At 46.6% G+C, this 23,079-nt stretch overlaps 1 protein-coding gene across 1 annotated transcript in view; it reads left to right on the top strand.

Moving 5' to 3' along the window:
• Window positions 1-23,079, top strand: part of LOC147736956 (NACHT, LRR and PYD domains-containing protein 3-like) — a 409,027-nt gene that overhangs the window by 182,490 nt on the left and 203,458 nt on the right. Inside the window, exon 5 of the mRNA XM_086922388.1 lies at window positions 7,885-7,894. Coding sequence (XP_086778514.1) covers window positions 7,885-7,894 — 10 coding nt within the window. The remainder of the gene's footprint in view (window positions 1-7,884; window positions 7,895-23,079) is intronic.

The raw sequence follows: 23,079 nt of genomic DNA, 5'->3' as shown, positions 1-23,079 counted from the left end.
TCGTAGATTGTATCTCCTCGATGTAGGCTTTGTCTGGTCCGGGAAGAACTCCTCAGAATCGTCAGGTACCACAGCACGGCCTCTCTCTGTAGTCAGGATTTCTCGATGGTCAGTCAGTACAGCAGGCTCCACCAGGTCAGGTTGCACCTTCCGGCAATGGATCGAGTGGATCCAATTTTTACGATTCGTCACTCGTACTGCTGTTCTGGTGGCTAGGAGGACTTGTTCAGGGCCACACCATCTTGGTTCCAGACTGTCCGACCTCTCAAATGACTTCACGAGGACAAAATCACCAGGCCGGAGATTATGACCTTCTCCTGTGGACTGATCAGGGAGTGCCTCTCGAACCTGTTGGTGAATAGAAACCAAGCTATCAGTTAATTGTGCCAAATAGTCATTCATTAAAACACAAGGTACATCATACACTGAACTCGGTTTGGGCACCCCCCATATGTTCATGGGGCGCCCGAAGACGATCTCATATGGCGTTAAGCCTGTCCGAGAGTGTGGTACCGATCTGATAGACAACAACGCCAAAGGCAGAGCATCTGGCCAAGTCAGAGAAGTAGAAGTCTGTATTTTTGCAATTTTTAATTTCAGAGTGCCGTTATACTTCTCCACCAGTCCTGCTGATTGCGGGTGGAATACTGCGTGGAACTTTTGCACAATGCCCAATCCCTTCAGGACGTACTTAATAACGTCCGCCACAAAATGGGGACCGTTATCACTCCACAGCAATCTGCAAACACCGAAACGAGGGAAAAATTCCTTCAAAAGCACCTTAGCAGTAGTCATTGCAGTATTGTCCTTAGTAGGATATGCTTCAATCCATTTACTGAATGCACAAACCACAACCAGGACGTACTTCAGAATATTACAGCGTTCCAGCTGAATATAATCCATTTGCAGTACTTCAAAAGGTGCAGTGAGTGTTGCAAATCCTCCTGCCTGAGTTCGTGTCCCTTTTCCTGGATTGTATTTAAGGCAAATCATACATGTCTTTACCACTCTCTTAGCTACGCTAGCAATCTCTGGATGCTCCCAGACTTGTGTGAGCAATTTCACAATCGCCGAAGCTCCAACATGTGCTAGCCCATGTGCCATTTGAACCATAGGTTGTACGAAGGGTGTGGGTAACTTCCACCTATCCATCTGCTTATTCCTCCAACAACCCTCATCATCATATTCTCCATCTTTGGACCATTGCTCTCGTTCCTTATCAGTAGCAGTCTTTTGCATTTCTAGTACTCTCTCCCTTGCATCATGCCACCGTTCAGCTTGTGACTTCACAACATACATAGAAGTGGAACCAGGCTGCATCGCAGTTTCTCGTGCCACTCGATCTACGAAAGCGTTTCCTTGTCCCACTTTATTGGTCACTTTCTTGTGCGCACTACATTTTACTATGGCTATTCTTTTAGGGAGAGTCAGTGCAGTCAAAAGCTGGTGTACTAATTCTCCATACAAAATCTGAGTTCCGTGTGATGTCAAAAAACCCCTTTCCTTCCAGAGCAGGCCAAAATCGTGCGCTACTCCGAAAGCATAGCGGCTGTCGGTGTAAACATTCACACATAATCCTGTACCAAGCTCGCAAGCTCGTATCAATGCTATCAGTTCTGCTGCCTGAGCTGATTTCTGTGGTATGTGTGCTGTCTCCACTACCGTATGCAATGTGGTAATTGCATATGCTGCGGAAGTGGTTCCATCTGGTAATTTTAAACAGGACCCATCCACCCACAGCTCTCCATCCACATCTGCAAAGGGTGTATCCTGTAAATCAATGCAACCCTTTGTCTGTTCCTCGGTCACAAAGACACAGTCATGCGTCTCTTGTGCCTCAGGCTGGGTTGCTGGGAAAGGCAACAATGTAGCTGGGTTCAGTGTTGCACATCTTTTGAAAGTTATGTGAGGAGCCAACAGTGTCAGCTCATATCCTGTCAGACGAGCACTAGTTAAATGCTGCGTCTTTGTCTGATTCAAAAGGGCATCAACAGCATGGGGGACCAACACCAACAACTTATGAGATAAGACAATCCCTTCACTCTGGCGTATTGACACAGCTGTCACCACAACTGAGCGAAAACACCCAGGCACTGCTCGGGCAACAGGATCAAGTACTGCCGAGAAGTATGCACAAGGGCGCTGCTTATCGCCGTGCATCTGCACTAACACTGATAACGCGCATCCATCTCTCTCATGCACATACAATGTAAAGGGCTTTGTGTAATCAGGGGTGCCTAACACTGGTGCTGAACAAAGGGCCTGACGTAATTGGTGAAAAGCATTCTCACATTCATCCGTCCATGGAAGGGGAACTGGGGTATCCTTTGTCAACAGACTTAACAGTGGTTTAACTATGTGTGAAAACCCTAATATCCACTGTCTACAAAAGGAGGTGAGACCCAGGAAAGCTCAAACTTCTTTCTGCGTGGAGGGTGCTGGTGTGTCTAAAATGGCTTGAATACGATCTGGTGTGAGTGCACGCACCTCCTTAGACAAAAGGTGACCTAAGTAGGTTACCTTTGGTCTACAATATTGCAGTTTTTTCTTCGACACTTTATGATTGTGGGATGCCAAAAATGTGAGTAAGGACAATGTGTATGTTTCACATTGCTCAGGGGTGTCGGCGGCCAACAAAATGTCATCGACATATTGTATAAGCGCCACACCGTCAGGTAAAACAAAGGAGTCTAGTTGTCGTTTCAATGCCTGACTATAGATGCTGGGACTTTCGGTATAGCCTTGAGGAACTCTACAAAATCTGAACGATCTATTATTCAAAGTGAATCTGAAAAGGTATCGTCTGTCAGGATGAATAGGGATCAAAAAGAAAGCATTCTTCAAGTCTTTGACAGAGAACGTTGTTGCAGTTGGTGGGACTAAAGTGAGAAGTGTCGTGATATCGGAGACCAGAGGGTATTGAGGTATCACAATCTTATTAACCTCCCTCAGATCGATAATAAATCGATAAATCCTGGTGTCAGTATCTTTTTTCAAAATCAGTAGAATAGGACTGTTACACACATTGTAGGGGACTTCTTCAACCACTCCGGCTTTAATCAAATTCTGCACTATTTGTATAAGCGCCTCCTCCCCCTCCTGTGAAATCCGATACTGAAGCAGGCGCGGCAGCACAGCTCCCTCCTTTACACTAATGTGCACTGGAGGAATAATCATTTGTCCTACGTCGGTATCGGATGTGGCCCACAAAGATTCAGGCAAAGAGGCCAATGCGGCTTCTACAGTGATCATGTATACCCTTTCCATTGATGGATAATTGTCATTCAAAATAACACGGACTCCCTCAGGGGAGCACCGTATCGTGGCCCAAAAATACTTGAGCATATCCAGGCCGACGATGTTGTCAGGAGTGTTTGGAGAAAGTAGGAATGGGCATGGTGCAGTAAACTGATCTACATAAAGTGCAAGGGGTTGTGACAGTGGGCTAACAGAAGGAGTTCCATCGAACCCTATTGACGTAATCGATGAGCCAGACAGGGGAGCCCTCGGAACCAATTTTCTGGACAAAGCGCTACGAGTAGCTCCTGTGTCAACCAGGAACCTATCAGTAGAGCCCAAAACATGTGCTGTAACATAAGGACCCCTCTGATCTACTGGCACTTCAACTGGTTCCTTACCCCATCCTACGCAATCCTATGCATACTGAGAATCATGCTGTTCGCGAGGTGCATATTCAGACATTTGATACTGATTTCGTCGATCAAAAACATTGGACCCATCGCGGGATCGCACATTGGAATCAAACCTAGCTCGGTCATTCGTGTTATATCGAAAAATTTCCTCTACCCCTCACAGACCCTTGACCACGCTCCTGACGATGTGCACGTAACACCGGGCAGTCGCACGCCCAATGGCCTTTCTGTTTACAATACACACATTGATCCCGAGCCACATCAGTACGACTCGACGGAGGGGGTAGAACAATTCCTGCCACCCCGCTCGTTACCTCTACGAGGTGGCCCATATACTTGCGCTAGCATAGCCTTTGTTTTCAAATCCTTAGCTTTCTTTGCCTCACTCCCTTTTGCTTCTAATTCCTGACGCTCGTAATACTGAGCCATCGTCAGGAGGGATGCTGGTGTCGAAGTTGTCCAAGAACTTTCACTCGCTTTTAATCGAGCTGCTATACTTGGTAATAAATTTGAGACATATTTATCAACAAAAAGATGCCGACCCGTGTCGTCCGTAAGCGACTGGCCACTAAAATCATGGAACATTTCCTCAAACCGCGTAAAGAAATCAGACACGGATTCATCTACTTTCTGTTTACAGGATGCTAGCATAGTCCAATCAATCTTTATAGGGGGGATAAGCGTTTTCAATTTAGTTAACATGGCAGCGGGAACATCTAAAATCGATTGGGGCGGCTTTTGTTCTGGTTTTCTCTCCCTGTCCTCATCCTCAAGATCCGTCCACCGAGCTTTAAATATCGGAAGATCATCAACCTTTCGTATCGACCTCCACATATCTGGTGGCAGAATGAGTCCGAAAAACAAATCAATATCAGCCAAAGTCATAGTACAGGAATTTAAAGCCCCCTCAACTTCCTCATAAAAGGCTGCGGGATTCTTTCGGGGATCAGGTAATGCTGCTTTCAATGCCATGACATCTGCTCTATTCCAAGGAGTATAAACCCAATTATAAATAAAATACCCTTGAGCATCAGGTGACCCCCTATTCGTACTGGTACCCTCTCCCTTAGGGGGAACATACAAAGGGGCTGCCTCCCGCATCGGTTTAGCATGCACTGTATCGATCTTATCTGAATGAAAGATGGGTGACTGCCTCCCGCCGCCAGCCGGACTCAAAGACTCGTCGCCAGCCTTCCGTTTCCGCGCCTCTTCCCGGAGTCGAAACATTTCGTCCCGCAACGCAAAGAGCCGTCGAACTGCATTGGGTACCTGGGAAGAAAGAAAAAGACCTTTACGTAGTTCTTTGGCATCAGCTATCACATCCGCTGGTTCAAGAACATCAGAATATTTTCGAAAGGCAGACACCACTTCATCAGAAATAAAGCTAGCAAAATACAATCTTTCTCTATCCTCCCATGCCTCAAGCTCTGTTAACACATCAGGTAAAGACACAGTATCTTTGGTGACCCGATAAGCGATCTTACGAAGATCAGCCATACGATCGGCCGATAACATAGACCGCGTATCCCTTTTCTGATCGGACGGCCTAGAATCTGAATCTCCTCGATTCGGGGCAGACGGACCAGCGTAGGTCGGAGGTGAACGATCTAGTAACGAAAAATCATCATCCGATTTATTAAGGACAGTGTAGAGGGGCTGGCGAACAGAATATTGGCCAGATATTTGCAACCGCCGTTCTTTCTCCTGTTTTTCTTCTAACTCCTTAGCTTCATGTTTCTTCAACTCTTGCGCCTTCTCACGCTCACTCTTTCGTTGTTCTTTCTCAATCAGTGCTTGCTCACGCTTCTCACGCTCTCGCACCTCTTTCACCCACATACGTATATATTCAAACATATCTTGTCGCACTCTCCGCTTACACATACACTGTTCCACATACTCAATTTTCCTTAAATCAAACGATCCATACATAGGCCATCGCAACTCAGGATCCTTCTTGGTATATTTCCTTCACAACGTGCTGTACATTATAGGGGAAAGACCAAATTTTACATACATATCCCTATTTGGCGTCCCCTCTGGGGGAGCCGGCTGTGATTCTTTAAGTACCAACCGGTCATTTCCAAAACAGCAGCACCACTTACGAATTGCGCTAAAAACGGGCATGTCTTAAAATAATGCAAAATATGCAATATTACAATAAAATGGCACTTAAAACGTTGCGCCGTTCAAATTCATAGGTCAGGAGAAAAATCCCCACATTGCCCGCCTATATGGGTTGCAACTCATATATCACATTCGTAGGCTCATTCAAAATGACTAGTCAACTTCAAATTCAAAACAAATTAGTCGGGGCAAGCGTATCCTAAAACTGCCTTGCCAGTCAAGACTATCAAAGGCTCGGGGCAAGTATCGCACAACGATTCTTACCAGTCAAGAGCGTCCAGATTCCAACTGCCAAGTTCTGAATTCGCCCAAACGGCCACTACGCGGCAAACCGACAGAAGAGGTCTCAGTCGATGACCGGCGCCACCCAGATGGTCAGATCGGAATGCCAGGACTAAAGGCACCGCTGGCAGTGATCACGTCCCCGGCAAGGTTCCAATCCTTCATCACGACCAATCCTTCGAGCATCCGAGTCGCCGATGAGCCCCACGTGACTGGCGCCAATTGATGAATTCAGGCCTCAGCCAGGCCTGCAAATGCGAAAGGTTCGCTCTTCTGTACGCAAAGTCCTCAGACTACATAAGAAAATGGCACGGAAACTGGAAATACAAAGACATAGTTTAATAAACCTTTAAAGGTGGTACTACAGCCCACACAACACTCTACAGTATTGTACAAGGTAGCACAAAGAACTCGGACACGCGGTCCCCTTTTATGCACAAAAGAAGGGGCTCATAAGTGGGCGGTTACAGCTCAAAAGTATGATTTACAACCATATATGGACATTTCTTGAACATGATGAACATGATCAATACATGGGTGGAGTTAACGGTTCATGAAGCCCCCTGAATGCACATTCCGATCCCCTCTAAGCAGAAACAGATGTTACACGTACTGAGCATGCGCTAGATAGGCTGGAACTATTTATAGCCTGTTGCTGGGCAAACTCCAGGGGTGACAGTCAGTGAGGTAGGACTTGCCTCGTGGCGACTACATGGCACAATGTAGCCTACAAAATGGAGGCCAGAGAACAAAATGGAGTCTGGCCGTAAATGCAAGTAAAAGCGGGAAAACTATACAGAAGACACAATAGTATGTCTTCAGCGAATGCTTAACATTATCGCTGTTTTCTTTACAACAGTAGAACCAGTGAAACTAGCAGTTTAGCGCCCTAAGAGGTTCTGCTGCAGTTGACTCTCAAAATCAGCCTCTACTCCCTCAACACTAGATAAATCTATACTGAATGTTGTCTAGAAAATTCTTCACAAGATCAGGGTTACAAAAATGCAAGCATGATCTTCTCAGAAGCTCCAAATGATGCTTTTTTCATGTACCTTTTCAAGATTTCCGTCCCTCAAACCCACACTCTCCTCCTCTTCTTGGGGTTTCTTCGACGTTCACAGGCACTCGAATGACACATGCGTGGCTCAGACAGGGCGGGAGCGGAACCCTTGCCCACTTGTAGTTGTCAATCAAACACAATAGGATTTTGTACAACAGGTTTTCTGAAATCACATTTTTTAAAGTGGTTTCATTATGGTTAAATAAAATGTTTACAACAAAAACAGAAGTAGCATTCCACTCCATCCACACGCACAGCATACTGCGTGAAGCATTTTCACAATGAATCCATAGTTTGTCAATAATCCATTCTTTTTATTCCGTTGATTTCAAACAGTTTATCCAATTTGTTCACTTTTTTTCTCCTCCTGCCACATGCGAGGCGGTGTCTGTGCACTTAAACTTCTTCTGAATCAAATATGCCCATCCAGGCCTTTTTTCAAAACATGTTGTGTACAGAAATCATCATTGATAGTGATGTAATTGACCCAATGCATTTCAGGCTCTTTGTAGCCTTTCTTCAGGGGTACACTAAAACGGTAAAATATTCACTTTAGTATAAATTAATGTGATTACAGTTCCAAATTTCAAAGCTACGTAATGCCATATGGTGTTGTTATTCGAAACTAACGGTTTCCCTCTAAACGCACAAATTGCGCAAAACATATCTTGCACAGAAACGCCCTTCAGCCACAGTGTTCACCCTATCTTTATACTACTAATCCTATCCCTCCCCATAACAATCTTTGGCAGGAAACAAGAGGAGCGAGATGGGGGTCTGCTGATGGTTTTTTCAGGAGGGCAATGAGTTCGGCATGCTTCCAGCTCTCCGGGAAGGTGGCGGTGTTGAAGGAGCAGTTGATGATGTCCCGGAGTTGGGGTGCGATAACGGAGTCGGCCTTGTTGAAGACGTGGTGGGGGCATGGGTCGGATGGCGATCCGGAGTGGATGGTGTTCATCGTGTGGATGGTGTCTTCGGTGCTGACCGGGGTCCAGGCACGGAGGGTGGTGGTGGGGGGCGTTGGTTCTGTGGTTGGGTGCGTGGTCTGTGTGCCAAAGCTGTTGTGTATGTCTGCGATCTTGCTGTGGAAGAACGAGACGAGTCAGTCGCAGAGGTCTTGTGAGAGGGTGATGTCGTTGTTTCCGGCTCTGGGGTTGGAGAGCTCTTTGACGATGCTGAAGAGTTCCTTGCTGTTGTATGCGTTCTTGTCTAGTCGATCCTTGAATGCTGTCTTCTTGGTGGTGTGGATCAGCTGGTGGTGTTTGCGGCTGGCGTGCTTGAAAGCGGTCATGTTGTCTGTAGTCGAGTTTTTTCTCCAGGCTTTCTCGAGGGTACGGCAGTTCTTCTTGGAGTTCTTGAGGTCATCGTTGAACCAGGAGGCGTTTTTGCTTCCGGGCCTGCTGGGATGGTTTTTCAGGGGTGCGAGGTCTTCAGCGCAGTTGGTGATCCACTGTGTGAGGTTGTTGGCTGCTTGGTTGAGGTCCGTTGATCTGGCATGGGGGTTCTGGTTCAGTGATGTGGTGAGCTGGTCGGTGGTGATCTTGTTCCAGCTCCTGCGGGGAATCTGTTGCGGTGGTGGTGGGTCGTGGTCTTTCTGAAGCTGAAGTGGACGCAGCTGTGGTCTGTCCAGTGGAGTCCGGTGGAGTGGGTGAAGGAGATGTGCTTGCTGGAGGAGAAGATTGGGTCAAGCGTGTGTCCGGCGTAGTGGGTGGGGGTGTTCACCAGTTGCTTGAGTCCAAGGTTGGCGAGGTTGTCCAGCAGGGTGGTGGTGTTGTTGTCGTTGTTGTTCTCCAGGTGGAAGTTGAGGTCCCCTAGGAGGATGTAGTCAGCGGAGGGCAGGGTGTGTGGGCTGATGAAGTCTGCGATGTCTTTGCTGAATTGTGTGCGAGGTCCTGGGGGTCTGTAGATGAGGGTGCCTCTGAGTGTGGTCTTGGGGTCGGTGTGTATCTGGAAGTGAAGATGTTCGGCGGCTGTGAGGGTGTCGTCGGAGTTGGTCGTGATGCGGAGGGTGTTCTTGTGGACGATGGCGATGCTTCCTCCTGCCTGGTTGACGCGGTCCCTCCGGGTGATCTTGTATCCGTCTGGGATGGCAATGGCGATGTCGGGCGCTGAGGAGGCGTTCATCCAAGTTTCCGTGAGGAAGGCGACATCTGGAGATGTGGTGTCGAGCAGGTTCCATAGTTCCACGGTGATGTCTGTGGACGGAGCGGGTGTTGAGCAGGATGCACTTCAGGTGGATGCTGCTGGTGCTCGGCTTGGCAGGTGCGGTGCAGGTCCGGATGCAGGAAAACTTGCAGGATTGGCAGGTGAAGGGTCCGTGGGTGCGTCCTGGGGTGGCTCGGTGGCAGCCAGGGATACGGCCGGTATTGAGTGCATTGAGGGTGGCGAAGTCGTACGTCTGGCGGGTGGGATGGCCTCTGCGAGGACCAGGGGGTCTGGCGCTGGGCGCGGTCCAGACGCGGATGGGCGCAGACGGGCTTGCCTTTGGCGTGAACGCTGCGCGTGAACGCTGCGCGTACGTGCGGACTCTGCCATAAATGGAGAGTGGGGGGGCGGAGCGAGGGAGGAGCAGCTGGGAGGCGGGAGCGGGGTGGCGAGGGGGGAGGGGAGCGATGCGATGCGGTGAGGCTGAAGGAAACGGGGGTGGGGCCGCGGGGGAGCAGCGGCAGGGAGCGGTGAGCGGGGTGGAGCAGCGGGAGAATGGCGATAGAGCAGAAAATACAATCAGGGTCACAACAGTGACAATCAGGGGCACAACAGCAGGAGAAAAACGGCGATGGAGCAGACAAAACAATCAGGGGCACAACAGTGACAATCAGGGGCACAACTGCAGGAGAAAATACAGATTACTGGCACAACGCACAATACAAATACAGGCAGAAACAATTACTGGCAGTGGCGGCAGTGGCGGCAGTGGCGGCGGCAACGGGGACTGGGCACACTTAGGATGGGCCACGCAGCGGGTGGAGCGACCGGCACTGACCAGGTCAGGTCAGGTCACAGCTTCCCGCCTCTCGGATACCACCTTAAGTATCCAGTGGGAAGGAGGAGCAGCTGGGAGGCGGGACTGGGGTGGCGAGTGGGGAGGGGAGCGATGCGATGCGGTAGGGCTGAAGGAAACGGGGGTGGGGCCGCCTAGGGAGCAGCGGCAGGGAGCGGGGAGCGGGGTGGAGCAGCGAGAGAACGGCGATAGAGCAGAAAATACAATCAGGGGCACAACAGTGACAATCAGGGGGACAAGAGCGGGAGAAAAACGGCCATAGAGCAGACAAAACAGTCAGGGGCACAACAGTGACAATCAGGTGTACAACAGCGGGAGAAAATACAGATTACTGGCACAACGCACAATACAAATACAGGCAGAAACAATTACTGGCAGTGGCGGCAGTAGCTGCGGCAACAGGGACTGGGCACATGCGGATGGGCCACGCGGCGGGTGGAGCGACCGGTACTGACTAGGTCAGGTCAGGTAAATGTTTTACACGAGGAATTGAGGCAGGCCACATGACCAAGGCTGCACGCTAATAGGAGACATAAGGATTATAATTGCAAGAGAAAAAATGTGTAAGAAAGGTGTGCACATGGCAACCCCTTGTTGTGAACAATAAATAAAACGTTTGCCTAAAATCACACAATTTAAGCAAGTATGATGCACAAACAGGCTCTCCATTTTTGCCCTCACCCTCGGTGAGATATTTTTTTTTAACTCGGCAGTAGTGCCGCCCTTTACTGCCTTTGACGTAACTTCAAATACACTAGCTATAGTTCTTTCAGTCTCATCATTTCCGAACGGAAGCATTTTCAATATTATATACAACAAAGCCGTACTTGGTGCATTTTTTTAATCTTTTGCAACAAATAACAATTGACAAAGCCAATAGCCTTCACTTGCCGTAAGTGTAATGTTACTTGTTGTATTTGATATCTGGATGCAATGACAGAGACAGCCAAAGACCAGTCCAGCAGCACAGTATGCTAAGAACAGAGGTTTAGCTTAGGGTGTTATATGCTCGGCCTTAATTACATAGGCCACGCCCCTTTGAGAGACACCCAGGTTTTTCATCCCACTCAAAGATCAGACCACATCTATCGGGTTTTATTGGCCTTTCATTTTATAGGACTTTTGGAAGGGATCACTGCAATAATTTAATGATTTGAAAGAGTGATACTCAATCGAAACATGAAAATGATGGCATCTCCTTAGCAACTTATGAATAAAGACAGCAAAATGCCCACTGGGAGCCACAGTATTTGATGTAAACAGTAATACCGTTTTTGCTGTCTGTTCCTGAGCGCCTCGTACCATGGCTGGAGCAGGGTCGGTTTACTTTTGCGTTCTGGTTTTGTATAATATTTGCAGCAGCGCCACTCTCAAATTCAGCAGCCATATATGCTTCCTTCCGGCAGTAAAAGCAGTAATTGTCCCCCGCCCTCTCCTTCCCCCCTCCATGGACGTCCTGGCAGTGTTTCTTGGACAGGACCTGGCCTCCTGTGTTGTTAGCAGAAGACAATTTCCAGCACTTAGAGGAGATTCCACGACTCTAATGAAAGCCTCCACCTGAGGGATTAGTGTTTCCGACGGAGTACAACAGTTGTCGTCTTTGGAGCAGCAGAATCACATCCTTAGATGAGATTAAGGAGAACTGAGAGCTCGTAGCTGGAGAGAGACTCCTAAACAATGATATAGTGTGCTTTGGACATGGAGAATACGCGTGTGAATCGCACAGCTTTTGTTTAGCCCATTTCACCATGTAGATTGGTCGAATTGAAGGCCTTGGGTTGGGCCTCCATTCTCTTCCCCCCACGAGAAAGACACCCACACACGCATTACAGCACACTGTCTTGTTTTACATTCAGTCACCCTCTTGTCTTCGTTTTCGATGTTAGCGTAGTGGGTGTCAAAGTGCCTAGAGGCGCCATCAATGGGAATTGGAGCATTCGTGTTGGAAGACCTTCATGTACTATCCCTGGGAAGCAGTTTTACTTCTGCTTGCACCATACACCACAACTTCCCTTCCCTCCAATCTCTCAAACCGGACTTGTGTAGGTCTTTGTGAGGTTCCGAACCTCGATTGCTGCGCACCAGGAGGCGATTTACAACCGAACGTTGTGTAACATTTTCAATGTTTTGAAATGCTTTTTTCTCAGCCGTTTGCTGAAAACAACTTAGTTGCGTTTCGGGGAGCAAGAAAGCGCCGCAGCGTTGAATACATGCACACATTTTGAGCATGCATAAAAGGTCCTGCTACAAGTAAAATTAAGAAAACAACTGGTCGCCAGGGATAGACAGGGCGCACTACCGGAATAATAAGGTAAATCAATGAGCGAACAGTTTCATAAAGTGCTACTAAGGGTGGAAAAGGGAGAGGCTACCAGGCTATCCCACAATCCCCTTGATGGGAATTTGAATTACTAGTAAAGGCTTTTCCTCCCTGAGCAATTATAATGACGAGTAAATACAAATATTCAAAACATAGTAGAATTCAAAGAACAACTAATTGTCAGGATTGAGTCAATCAATATTCTCATGTTGTTCAATTAAGTTCTTCCAGTCTTTCTTGTTCAATAGTTCTTTATTCCAGTTCCAATATCGCAAATAATCGAAGATGAACAGTATCCATTAAACAGCCACAACAGCCTACACGTGTTTCGTCAAGCATAAATCTGTGCAATTGACTTCATCAGGGCTGTAGAGAACAAATATTTTTTGTTATAAATCTGATCAAAAAGGAGGTAATGTAATACTTCCTTTATTCATTCATTCATTGAGTAGTTCCCGCGTAGGAGCCCTGGGTTTGCTTCATTCATTCATTCATTGTGTAGTTCCCTCATTGGAGCCCAGTGTGTGATTCATTCATTCATTGCGCAGTTCCCTCAGTGGAGCCCTGTGTGTGCTTCATTCATTCATTCATTCATTGTGTAGTTCCCTCATTAGAGCCCTGGGTGTGCTTCATTCATTCATTGTGTAGTTCCCTCATTGGAGCCCTGGGTGTGCTTCATTCCTTCATTCATTGTGTAGTTCCCGCATAGGAACCCTGGGTTTGCTTCATTCATTCATTCATTGCGTAGTTCCCCCATTGGAGCCCTGGGTGAGCTTCATTGATTCATTGTGTAGTTCCCTCATTGGAGCCCTGGGTGTGCTTCATTCATTCATTGAGTAGTTCCCTAATTGGAGCCCAGTGTGTGCTTCATTCATTCATTGTGTAGGTCCCTCATTGGAGCCCAGTGTGTGCTTCATTCATTCATTGTGCAGTTCCCTCAGTGGAGCCCTGTGTGTGCTTCATTCATTCATTGTGTAGTTCCCGCATAGGAGCCCTGGGTGTGCTTCATTCATTCATTCATTGTGTAGTTCCCTCATTGGAGACCAGTGTGTGCTTCATTCATTCATTCTGTAGTTCCCTCATTGGAGCCCTGGGTGTGCTTCATTCATTCATTGTGTAGTTCCCTCATTGGAGCCCTGGGTGTGCTTCATTCTTTCATTGTGTAGTTCCGTAATTGGAGCCCTGGTTGTGCTTCATTCATTCATTGTGTAGTTCCCTCATTGGAGCCCTGGGTGTGCTTCATTCATTCATTGTGTAGTTCCCTCATTGAAGCCCTGGGTGTGCTTCATTAATTCATTGTGTAGTTCCCTCAGTGGAGCCCTGGGTGTGCTTCATTCATTCATTGTTTTGTTTCCTCATTGGAGCCCTGTGTGTGCTTCCTTCATTCATTGTGTAGTTCCCTCATTGGAGCCCAGCGTGTGCTTCATTCATTAATTGTGTAGTTCCCTCATTGGAGCCCTGCCTGTGCTTCATTCATTCATTCATTGTGTAGTTCCCTCATTGGAGCCCTGTGTGTCCTTCATTCATTCATTCATTCATTCATTGTGTATTTCCCTCATGGAGCCATGGGTGTGCTTCATTTATTCATTGTGTAGTTCCCTCAATGGAGCCCTGTGTGTGCTTCATTCATTCATTGTGTGGTTCCCTCGATGGAGCCCAGTATGTGCTTCATTTATTCATTCATGGGTAGTTCCCTCATTGGAGCTCTGTGTGTGCTTCATTCATTCAGTGTGTAGTTTCATCATTGGAGCCCTGTGTGTGCTTCATTAATTCATTCATTCATTGTGTAGTTCCCTCATTGGAGCCCAGTGTGTGCTTCATTCATTCATTGTGTGGTTCCCTCAGTGGAGCCCTGTGTGTGCTTCATTCATTCATTCATTGTGTAGTTCCCTCATTGGAGCCCTGTGTGTGCTTCATTCATTCATTCATTCAGTGTGTAGTTCCCTCATTGGAGCCCTGTGTGTGCTTCATTCATTCATTGTGTAGTTCCCTCATTGGAGCCCTGCCTGTGCTTCATTCATTCATTCATTGTGTAGTTCCCTCATTGGAGCCCTGTGTGTCCTTCATTCATTCATTCATTCATTCATTCATTGTGTATTTCCCTCATGGAGCCATGGGTGTGCTTCATTTATTCATTGTGTAGTTCCCTCAATGGAGCCCTGTGTGTGCTTCATTCATTCATTGTGTGGTTCCCTCATTGGAGCCCAGTATGTGCTTCATTTATTCATTCATGGGTAGTTCCCTCATTGGAGCTCTGTGTGTGCTTCATTCATTCAGTGTGTAGTTCCATCATTGGAGCCATGTGTGTGCTTCATTCATTCATTCATTCATTGTGTAGTTCCCTCATTGGAGCCCTGTGTGTGCTTCATTCATTTCAGTGTGTAGTTCCCTCATTGGAGCCCTGCGTGTGTTTCATTCATTCATTGTGTAGTTCCCTCATTGAAGCCCAGTGTGTGCTTCATTCTTCATTCATTGTTTAGTTCCCTCATTGGAGCCCTGGGTGTGCTACATTCATTCATTGTGTCGTTCCCTCATTGGAGCCCTGGGTGTGCTTCATTCATTCATTGTGTAGTTCCCTCGTTGGAGCCCTTTGTGTGCTTCATTCATTCATTGTGTAGTTCCCTCATTAGAGCCCTGGGTGTGCTTCATTCATTCATTGTGTAGTTCCCTCATTGGAGCCCTGGGTGTGCTTCATTCCTTCATTCATTGTGTAGTTCCCTCATTGGAGCCCTGGGTTTGCTTCATTCATTCATTTTGTAGTTCCCTCATTGGAGCCCTGGGTGTGCTTTATTCCTTCATTCATTGTGTAGTTCCCTCATTGGAGCCCTGGGTGTGCTTCATTCATTCATTGTTTAGTTCCCTCATTGGAGCCCAGGGTGTGCTTCATTCATTAATTGTGTAGTTTCCTCATTGGAGCCCAGTGTGTGCTTCATTCATTCATTGTGTAGTTTCCTCATTGGAGCCCAGTGTGTGCTTTATTCATTCATTGTGTGGTTCCCTCATTGGAACCCAGTGTGTGATTCATTCATTCATTCATTGTGTAGTTCCCTCATTGGAGCCCAGTGTGTGCTTCATTCTTCATTCATTGTGTAGTTCCCTCATTGGAGCCCTGTGTGTGCTTCATTCATTCATTCATTGTGCAGTTCCCTCATTGGAGCCCTGTGTGTGCTTGATTCATCCATTGAATAGTTCCCGCATAGGAGCCCTGGAAGTGCTTCATTCATTCATTCATTGTGTAGTTCCCTCATTGGAGACCAGTGTGTGCTTCATTCATTCATTGTGTAGTTCCATCATTGGAGCCCTGGGTGTGCTTCATTCATTCATTGTGTAGTTCCCTCATTGGAGCCCTGGGTGTGCTTCATTCATTCATTGTGTAGTTCCCTTTTTGAAGCCCTGGGTGTGCTTCATTAATTCATTGTGTAGTTCCCTCATTGGAGCCCTGGGTGTGCTTTATTCGTACATTGTTTTGTTTCCTCATTGGAGCCCTGTGTGTGCTTCCTTCATTCATTGTGTAGTTCCCTCATTGGAGCCCAGCGTGTGCTTCATTCATTCATTGTGTAGTTCCCTCATTGGAGCCCTGTCTGTGCTTCATTCATTAATTCATTGTGTAGTTCCATCATTGGAGCCTTGAGTGTGCTTCATTCATTCATTGTGTAGTTTCCTCATTGGAGCCCAGTGTGTGCTTCATTCATTCATTGTGTGGTTCCCTCATTGGAACCCAGTGTTTGATTCATTCATTCATTCATTGTGTAGTTCCCTCATTGTAGCCCAGTGTGTGCTTCATTTTTCATTCATTGTGTAGTTCCCTCATTGGAGCCCTGTGTGTGCTTCATTCATTCATTCATTGTGCAGTTCCCTCATTGGAGCCCTGTGTGTGCTTCATTCATTCATTGAATAGTTCCCGCATAGGAGCCCTGGAAGTGCTTCATTCATTCATTCATTGTGTAGTTCCCTCATTGGAGACCAGTGTGTGCTTCATTCATTCATTGTGTAGTTCCCTCATTGGAGCCCTTGGTGTGCTTCATTCATTCATTGTGTAGTTCCCTCATTGGAGCCCTGGGTGTGCTTCATTCATTCATTGTGTAGTTCCCTCATTGAAGCCCTGGGTGTGCTTCATTAATTCATTGTGTAGTTCCCTCATTGGAGCCCTGGGTGTGCTTTATTCGTACATTGTTTTGTTTCCTCATTGGAGCCCTGTGTGTGCTTCCTTCATTCATTGTGTAGTTCCCTCATTGGAGCCCAGCGTGTGCTTCATTCATTCATTGTGTAGTTCCCTCATTGGAGCCCTGTCTGTGCTTCATTCATTAATTCATTGTGTAGTTCCATCATTGGAGCCCTGAGTGTGCTTCATTCATTCATTCATTGTGTAGTTCCCTCATTGGAGCCATGGTTGTGCTTCATTCATTCATTGTGTATTTCGCTCATTGGAGCCATGGGTGTGCTTCATTCATTCATTGTGTAGTTCCCTCAATGGAGCCCTGTGTGTGCTTCATTCATTCTTTGTGTGGTTCCCTCATTGGAGCCCTGTATGTGCTTCATTTATTCAGTCATGGGGTAGTTCCCTCATTGGAGCCCTGTGTGTGCCTCATTCATTCATTCATTCAGTGTGTAGTTCCCTCATTGGAGCCCTGTGTGTGCTTCATTCATTCATTCATTGTGTAGTTCCCTCATTGGAGCCCAGTGTGTGCTTCATTCATTCGATGTGTAGTTCCCTCATTGGAGCCCAGTGTGTGCTTCATTCTTCATTCATTGTGTAGTTCCCTCATTGGAGCCCTGGGTGTGCTACATTCATTCATTGTGTCGTTCCCTCATTGGAGCCCTGGGTGTGCTTCATTCATTCATTGTGTAGTTCCCTCGTTGGAGCCCTGTGTGTGCTTCATTCATTTATTGTGTAGTTCCCTCATTAGAACCCTGGGTGTGCTTCATTCATTCATTGTGTAGTTCCCTCATTGAAGCCCTGGGTGTGCTTCATTCCTTCATTCATTGTGTAGTTCCCTCATTGGAGCCCTGGGTGTGCTTCATTCTTCATTCATTGTGTAGTTCCCTCATTGGAGCCCTGGGTGTGCTACATTCATTCATTGTGTCGTTCCCTCATTGGAGCCCTGGGTGTGCTTCATTCATTCATTGTGTAGTTCCCTCGTTGGAGCCCTGTGTGTGCTTCATTCATTCATTGTGTAGTTCCCTCATTAGAACCCTGGGTGTGCTTCATTCATTCATTGTGTAGTTCCCTCATTGAAGCCCTGGGTGTGCTTCATTCCTTCATTCATTGTGTAGTTCCCTCATTGGAGCCCTGAGTTTGCTTCATTCATTCATTTTGTAGTTCCCTCATTGGAGCCCTGGGTGTGCTTCATTCCTTCATTCATTGTGTAGTTTCCTCTTTGGAGGCCTGGGTGTGCTTCATTCATTCATTGTTTAGTTACCTCATTGGAGCCCAGGGTGTGCTTCATTCATTAATTGTGTAGTTTCCTCATTGGAGCCCAGTGTGTGCTTCATTCATTCATTGTGTAGTTTCATCATTGGAGCCCAGTGTGTGATTCATTCATTCATTCATTGTGTAGTACCCTCATTGGAGCCCAGTGTGTGCTTCATTCTTCATTCATTGTGTAGTTCCCTAATTGGAGCCCCGTATGTGCTTCATTCATTCTTCATTCATTGTGTAGTTCCCTAATTGGAGCCCCGTGTGTGCTTCATTCATTCATTGTGTGGTTCCCTCATTGGAACCCAGTGTGTGATTCATTCATTCATTCATTCATTGTGTAGTTCCCTCATTGGAGCCCAGTGTGTGCTTCATTCTTCATTCATTGTGTAGTTCCCCCATTGAAGCCCTGTGTGTGCTTCATTCATTCATTAATTGCGCAGTCCCCTCATTGGAGCCCTGTGTGTGCTTCATTCATTCATTGTATAGTTCCCGCATAGGAGCCCTGGATGTGCTTCATTCATTCATTCATTGTGTAGTTCCCTCATTGGAGACCAGTGTGTGCTTCATTCATTCATTGTGTAGTTCCCTCATTGGAGCCCTGGGTGTGCTTCATTCATTCATTGTGTAGTTCCCTCATTGGAGCCCTGGGTGTGCTTCATTCATTCATTGTGTAGTTCCCTCATTGAAGCCCTGGGTGTGCTTGATTAATTCATTGTGTAGTTCCCTCATTGGAGCCCTGGGTGTGCTTTATTCGTACATTGTTTTGTTTCCTTATTGGAGCCCTGTGTGTGCTTCCTTCATTCATTGTGTAGTTCCCTCATTGGAGCCCAGCGTGTGCTTCATTCATTCATTGTGTAGTTCCCTCATTGGAGCCCTGTCTGTGCTTCATTCATTAATTCATTGTGTAGTTCCCTCATTGGAGCCCAGTGTGTGCTTCATTCTTCATTCATTGTGTAGTTCCCCCATTGGAGCCCTGTGTGTGCTTCATTCATTCATTCATTGCGCAGTCCCCTCATTGGAGCCCTGTGTGTGCTTCATTCATTCATTGTATAGTTCCCGCATAGGAGCCCTGGATGTGCTTCATTCATTCATTCATTGTGTAGTTCCCTCATTGGAGACCAATGTGTGCTTCATTCATTCATTGTGTAGTTCCCTCATTGGAGCCCTGGGTGTGCTTCATTCATTCATTGTGTAGTTCCCTCAATGGAGCCCTGTGTGTGCTTCATTCATTCTTTGTGTGGTTCCCTCATTGGAGCCCTCTATGTGCTTCATTTATTCAGTCATGGGGTAGTTCCCTCATTGGAGCCCTGTGTGTGCTTCATTCATTCATTCATGTGTAGTTCCCTCATTGGAGCCCTGTGTGTGCTTCATTCATTCGATGTGTAGTTCCCTCATTGGAGCCCTGGGTGTGCTTCATTCATTCATTGTGTAGTTCCCTCATTGGAGCCCTGGGTATGCTTCATTCCTTCATTCATTGTGTAGTTTCCTCTTTGGAGCCCTGGGTGTGCTTCATTCATTCATTATTTAGTTCCCTCATTGGCGCCCTGGGTGTGCTTCATTCATTCATTGTGTAGTTTCCTTATTGGAGACCAGTGTGTGCTTCATTCATTCATTGTGTAGTTTCCTCATTGGAGCCCTGGGTGTGCTTCATTCCTTCATTCATTGTGTAGTTTCCTCTGTGGAGCCCTGGGTGTGCTTCATTCATTCATTGTTTAGTTCCCTCATTGGCGCCCAGTGTGTGCTTCATTCATTCATTGTGTAGTTCCCTCATTGGAGCCCAGTGTGTGATTCATTCATTCATTCATTGTGTAGTTCCCTCATTGGAGCCCAGTGTGTGCTTCATTCATTCATTGTGTAGGTCCCTCATTGGAGCCCAGTGTGTGCTTCATACATTCATTGCGCAGTTCCCTCAGTGGAGCCCTGTGTGTGCTTCATTCATTCATTGTGTAGTTCCCGCATAGGAGCCCTGGGTGTGCTTCATTCATTCATTCATTGTGTAGTTTCCTCATCGGAGCCCTGGGTGTGCTTCATTCATTCATTGTGTAGTTCCCTCATTGGAGCCCTGGGTGTGCTTCATTCATTCATTGTGTAGTTCCCTTATTGAAGCCCTGGGTGTGGTTCATTAATTCATTGTGTAGTTCCCTCATTGGAGCCCTGGGTGTGCTTTATTCGTACATTGTTTTGTTTCCTCATTGGAGCCCTGTGTGTGCTTCCTTCATTCATTGTGTAGTTCCCTCATTGGAGCCCTGTCTGTGCTTCATTCATTAATTCATTGTGTAGTTCCATCATTGGAGCCTTGAGTGTGCTTCATTCATTCATTGTGTAGTTTCCTCATTGGAGCCCAGTGTGTGCTTCATTCATTCATTGTGTGGTTCCCTCATTGGAACCCAGTGTGTGATTCATTCATTCATTCATTGTGTAGTTCCCTCATTGTAGCCCAGTGTGTGCTTCATTTTTCATTCATTGTGTAGTTCCCTCATTGGAGCCCCGTGTGTGCTTCATTCATTCATTCATTGTGCAGTTCCCTCATTGGAGCCCTGTGTGTGCTTCATTCATTCATTGAATAGTTCCCGCATAGGAGCCCTGGAAGTGCTTCATTCATTCATTCATTGTGTAGTTCCCTCATTGGAGACCAGTGTGTGCCTCATTCATTCATTGTGTAGTTCCCTCATTGGAGCCCTTGGTGTGCTTCATTCATTCATTGTGTAGTTCCCTCATTGGAGCCCTGGGTGTGCTTCATTCATTCATTGTGTAGTTCCCTCATTGAAGCCCTGGGTGTGCTTCATTAATTCATTGTGTAGTTCCCTCATTGGAGCCCTGGGTGTGCTTTTTTCGTACATTGTTTTGTTTCCTCATTGGAGCCCTGTGTGTGCTTCCTTCATTCATTGTGTAGTTCCCTCATTGGAGCCCAGCGTGTGCTTCATTCATTCATTGTGTAGTTCCCTCATTGGAGCCCTGTCTGTGCTTCATTCATTAATTCATTGTGTAGTTCCATCATTGGAGCCCTGAGTGTGCTTCATTCATTCATTCATTGTGTAGTTCCCTCATTGGAGCCATGGTTGTGCTTCATTCATTCATTGTGTATTTCGCTCATTGGAGCCATGGGTGTGCTTCATTCATTCATTGTGTAGTTCCCTCAATGGAGCCCTGTGTGTGCTTCATTCATTCTTTGTGTGGTTCCCTCATTGGAGCCCTGTATGTGCTTCATTTATTCAGTCATGGGGTAGTTCCCTCATTGGAGCCCTGTGTGTGCCTCATTCATTCATTCATTCAGTGTGTAGTTCCCTCATTGGAGCCCTGTGTGTGCTTCATTCATTCATTCATTGTGTAGTTCCCTCATTGGAGCCCAGTGTGTGCTTCATTCATTCGATGTGTAGTTCCCTCATTGGAGCCCAGTGTGTGCTTCATTCTTCATTCATTGTGTAGTTCCCTCATTGGAGCCCTGGGTGTGCTACATTCATTCATTGTGTCGTTCCCTCATTGGAGCCCTGGGTGTGCTTCATTCATTCATTGTGTAGTTCCCTCGTTGGAGCCCTGTGTGTGCTTCATTCATTTATTGTGTAGTTCCCTCATTAGAACCCTGGGTGTGCTTCATTCATTCATTGTGTAGTTCCCTCATTGAAGCCCTGGGTGTGCTTCATTCCTTCATTCATTGTGTAGTTCCCTCATTGGAGCCCTGGGTGTGCTTCATTCTTCATTCATTGTGTAGTTCCCTCATTGGAGCCCTGGGTGTGCTACATTCATTCATTGTGTCGTTCCCTCATTGGAGCCCTGGGTGTGCTTCATTCATTCATTGTGTAGTTCCCTCGTTGGAGCCCTGTGTGTGCTTCATTCATTCATTGTGTAGTTCCCTCATTAGAACCCTGGGTGTGCTTCATTCATTCATTGTGTAGTTCCCTCATTGAAGCCCTGGGTGTGCTTCATTCCTTCATTCATTGTGTAGTTCCCTCATTGGAACCCTGAGTTTGCATCTTTCATTCATTTTGTAGTTCCCTCATTGGAGCCCTGGGTGTGCTTCATTCCTTCATTCATTGTGTAGTTTCCTCTTTGGAGGCCTGGGTGTGCTTCATTCATTCATTGTTTAGTTACCTCATTGGAGCCCAGGGTGTGCTTCATTCATTAATTGTGTAGTTTCCTCATTGGAGCCCAGTGTGTGCTTCATTCATTCATTGTGTAGTTTCATCATTGGAGCCCAGTGTGTGATTCATTCATTCATTCATTGTGTAGTACCCTCATTGGAGCCCAGTGTGTGCTTCATTCTTCATTCATTGTGTAGTTCCCTAATTGGAGCCCCGTGTGTGCTTCATTCATTCTTCATTCATTGTGTAGTTCCCTAATTGGAGCCCCGTGTGTGCTTCATTCATTCATTGTGTGGTTCCCTCATTGGAACCCAGTGTGTGATTCATTCATTCATTCATTCATTGTGTAGTTCCCTCATTGGAGCCCAGTGTGTGCTTCATTCTTCATTCATTGTGTAGTTCCCCCATTGAAGCCCTGTGTGTGCTTCATTCATTCATTAATTGCGCAGTCCCCTCATTTGAGCCCTGTGTGTGCTTCATTCATTCATTGTATAGTTCCCGCATAGGAGCCCTGGATGTGCTTCATTCATTCATTCATTGTGTAGTTCCCTCATTGGAGACCAGTGTGTGCTTCATTCATTCATTGTGTAGTTCCCTCATTGGAGCCCTGGGTGTGCTTCATTCATTCATTGTGTAGTTCCCTCATTGGAGCCCTGGGTGTGCTTCATTCATTCATTGTGTAGTTCCCTCATTGAAGCCCTGGGTGTGCTTGATTAATTCATTGTGTAGTTCCCTCATTGGAGCCCTGGGTGTGCTTTATTCGTACATTGTTTTGTTTCCTTATTGGAGCCCTGTGTGTGCTTCCTTCATTAATTGTGTAGTTCCCTCATTGGAGCCCAGCGTGTGCTTCATTCATTCATTGTGTAGTTCCCTCATTGGAGCCCTGTCTGTGCTTCATTCATTAATTCATTGTGTAGTTCCCTCATTGGAGCCCAGTGTGTGCTTCATTCTTCATTCATTGTGTAGTTCCCCCATTGGAGCCCTGTGTGTGCTTCATTCATTCATTCATTGCGCAGTCCCCTCATTGGAGCCCTGTGTGTGCTTCATTCATTCATTGTATAGTTCCCGCATAGGAGCCCTGGATGTGCTTCATTCATTCATTCATTGTGTAGTTCCCTCATTGGAGACCAATGTGTGCTTC

This window comes from Lissotriton vulgaris, chromosome 1_1 (genome assembly GCF_964263255.1).
Source record: "Lissotriton vulgaris chromosome 1_1, aLisVul1.2, whole genome shotgun sequence".
Lineage (NCBI taxonomy): Eukaryota > Metazoa > Chordata > Amphibia > Caudata > Salamandridae > Lissotriton > Lissotriton vulgaris.
The sequence above is the reverse complement of the archived record's forward strand: the minus strand, read 5'-3'. Positions and strand labels throughout refer to the sequence as shown.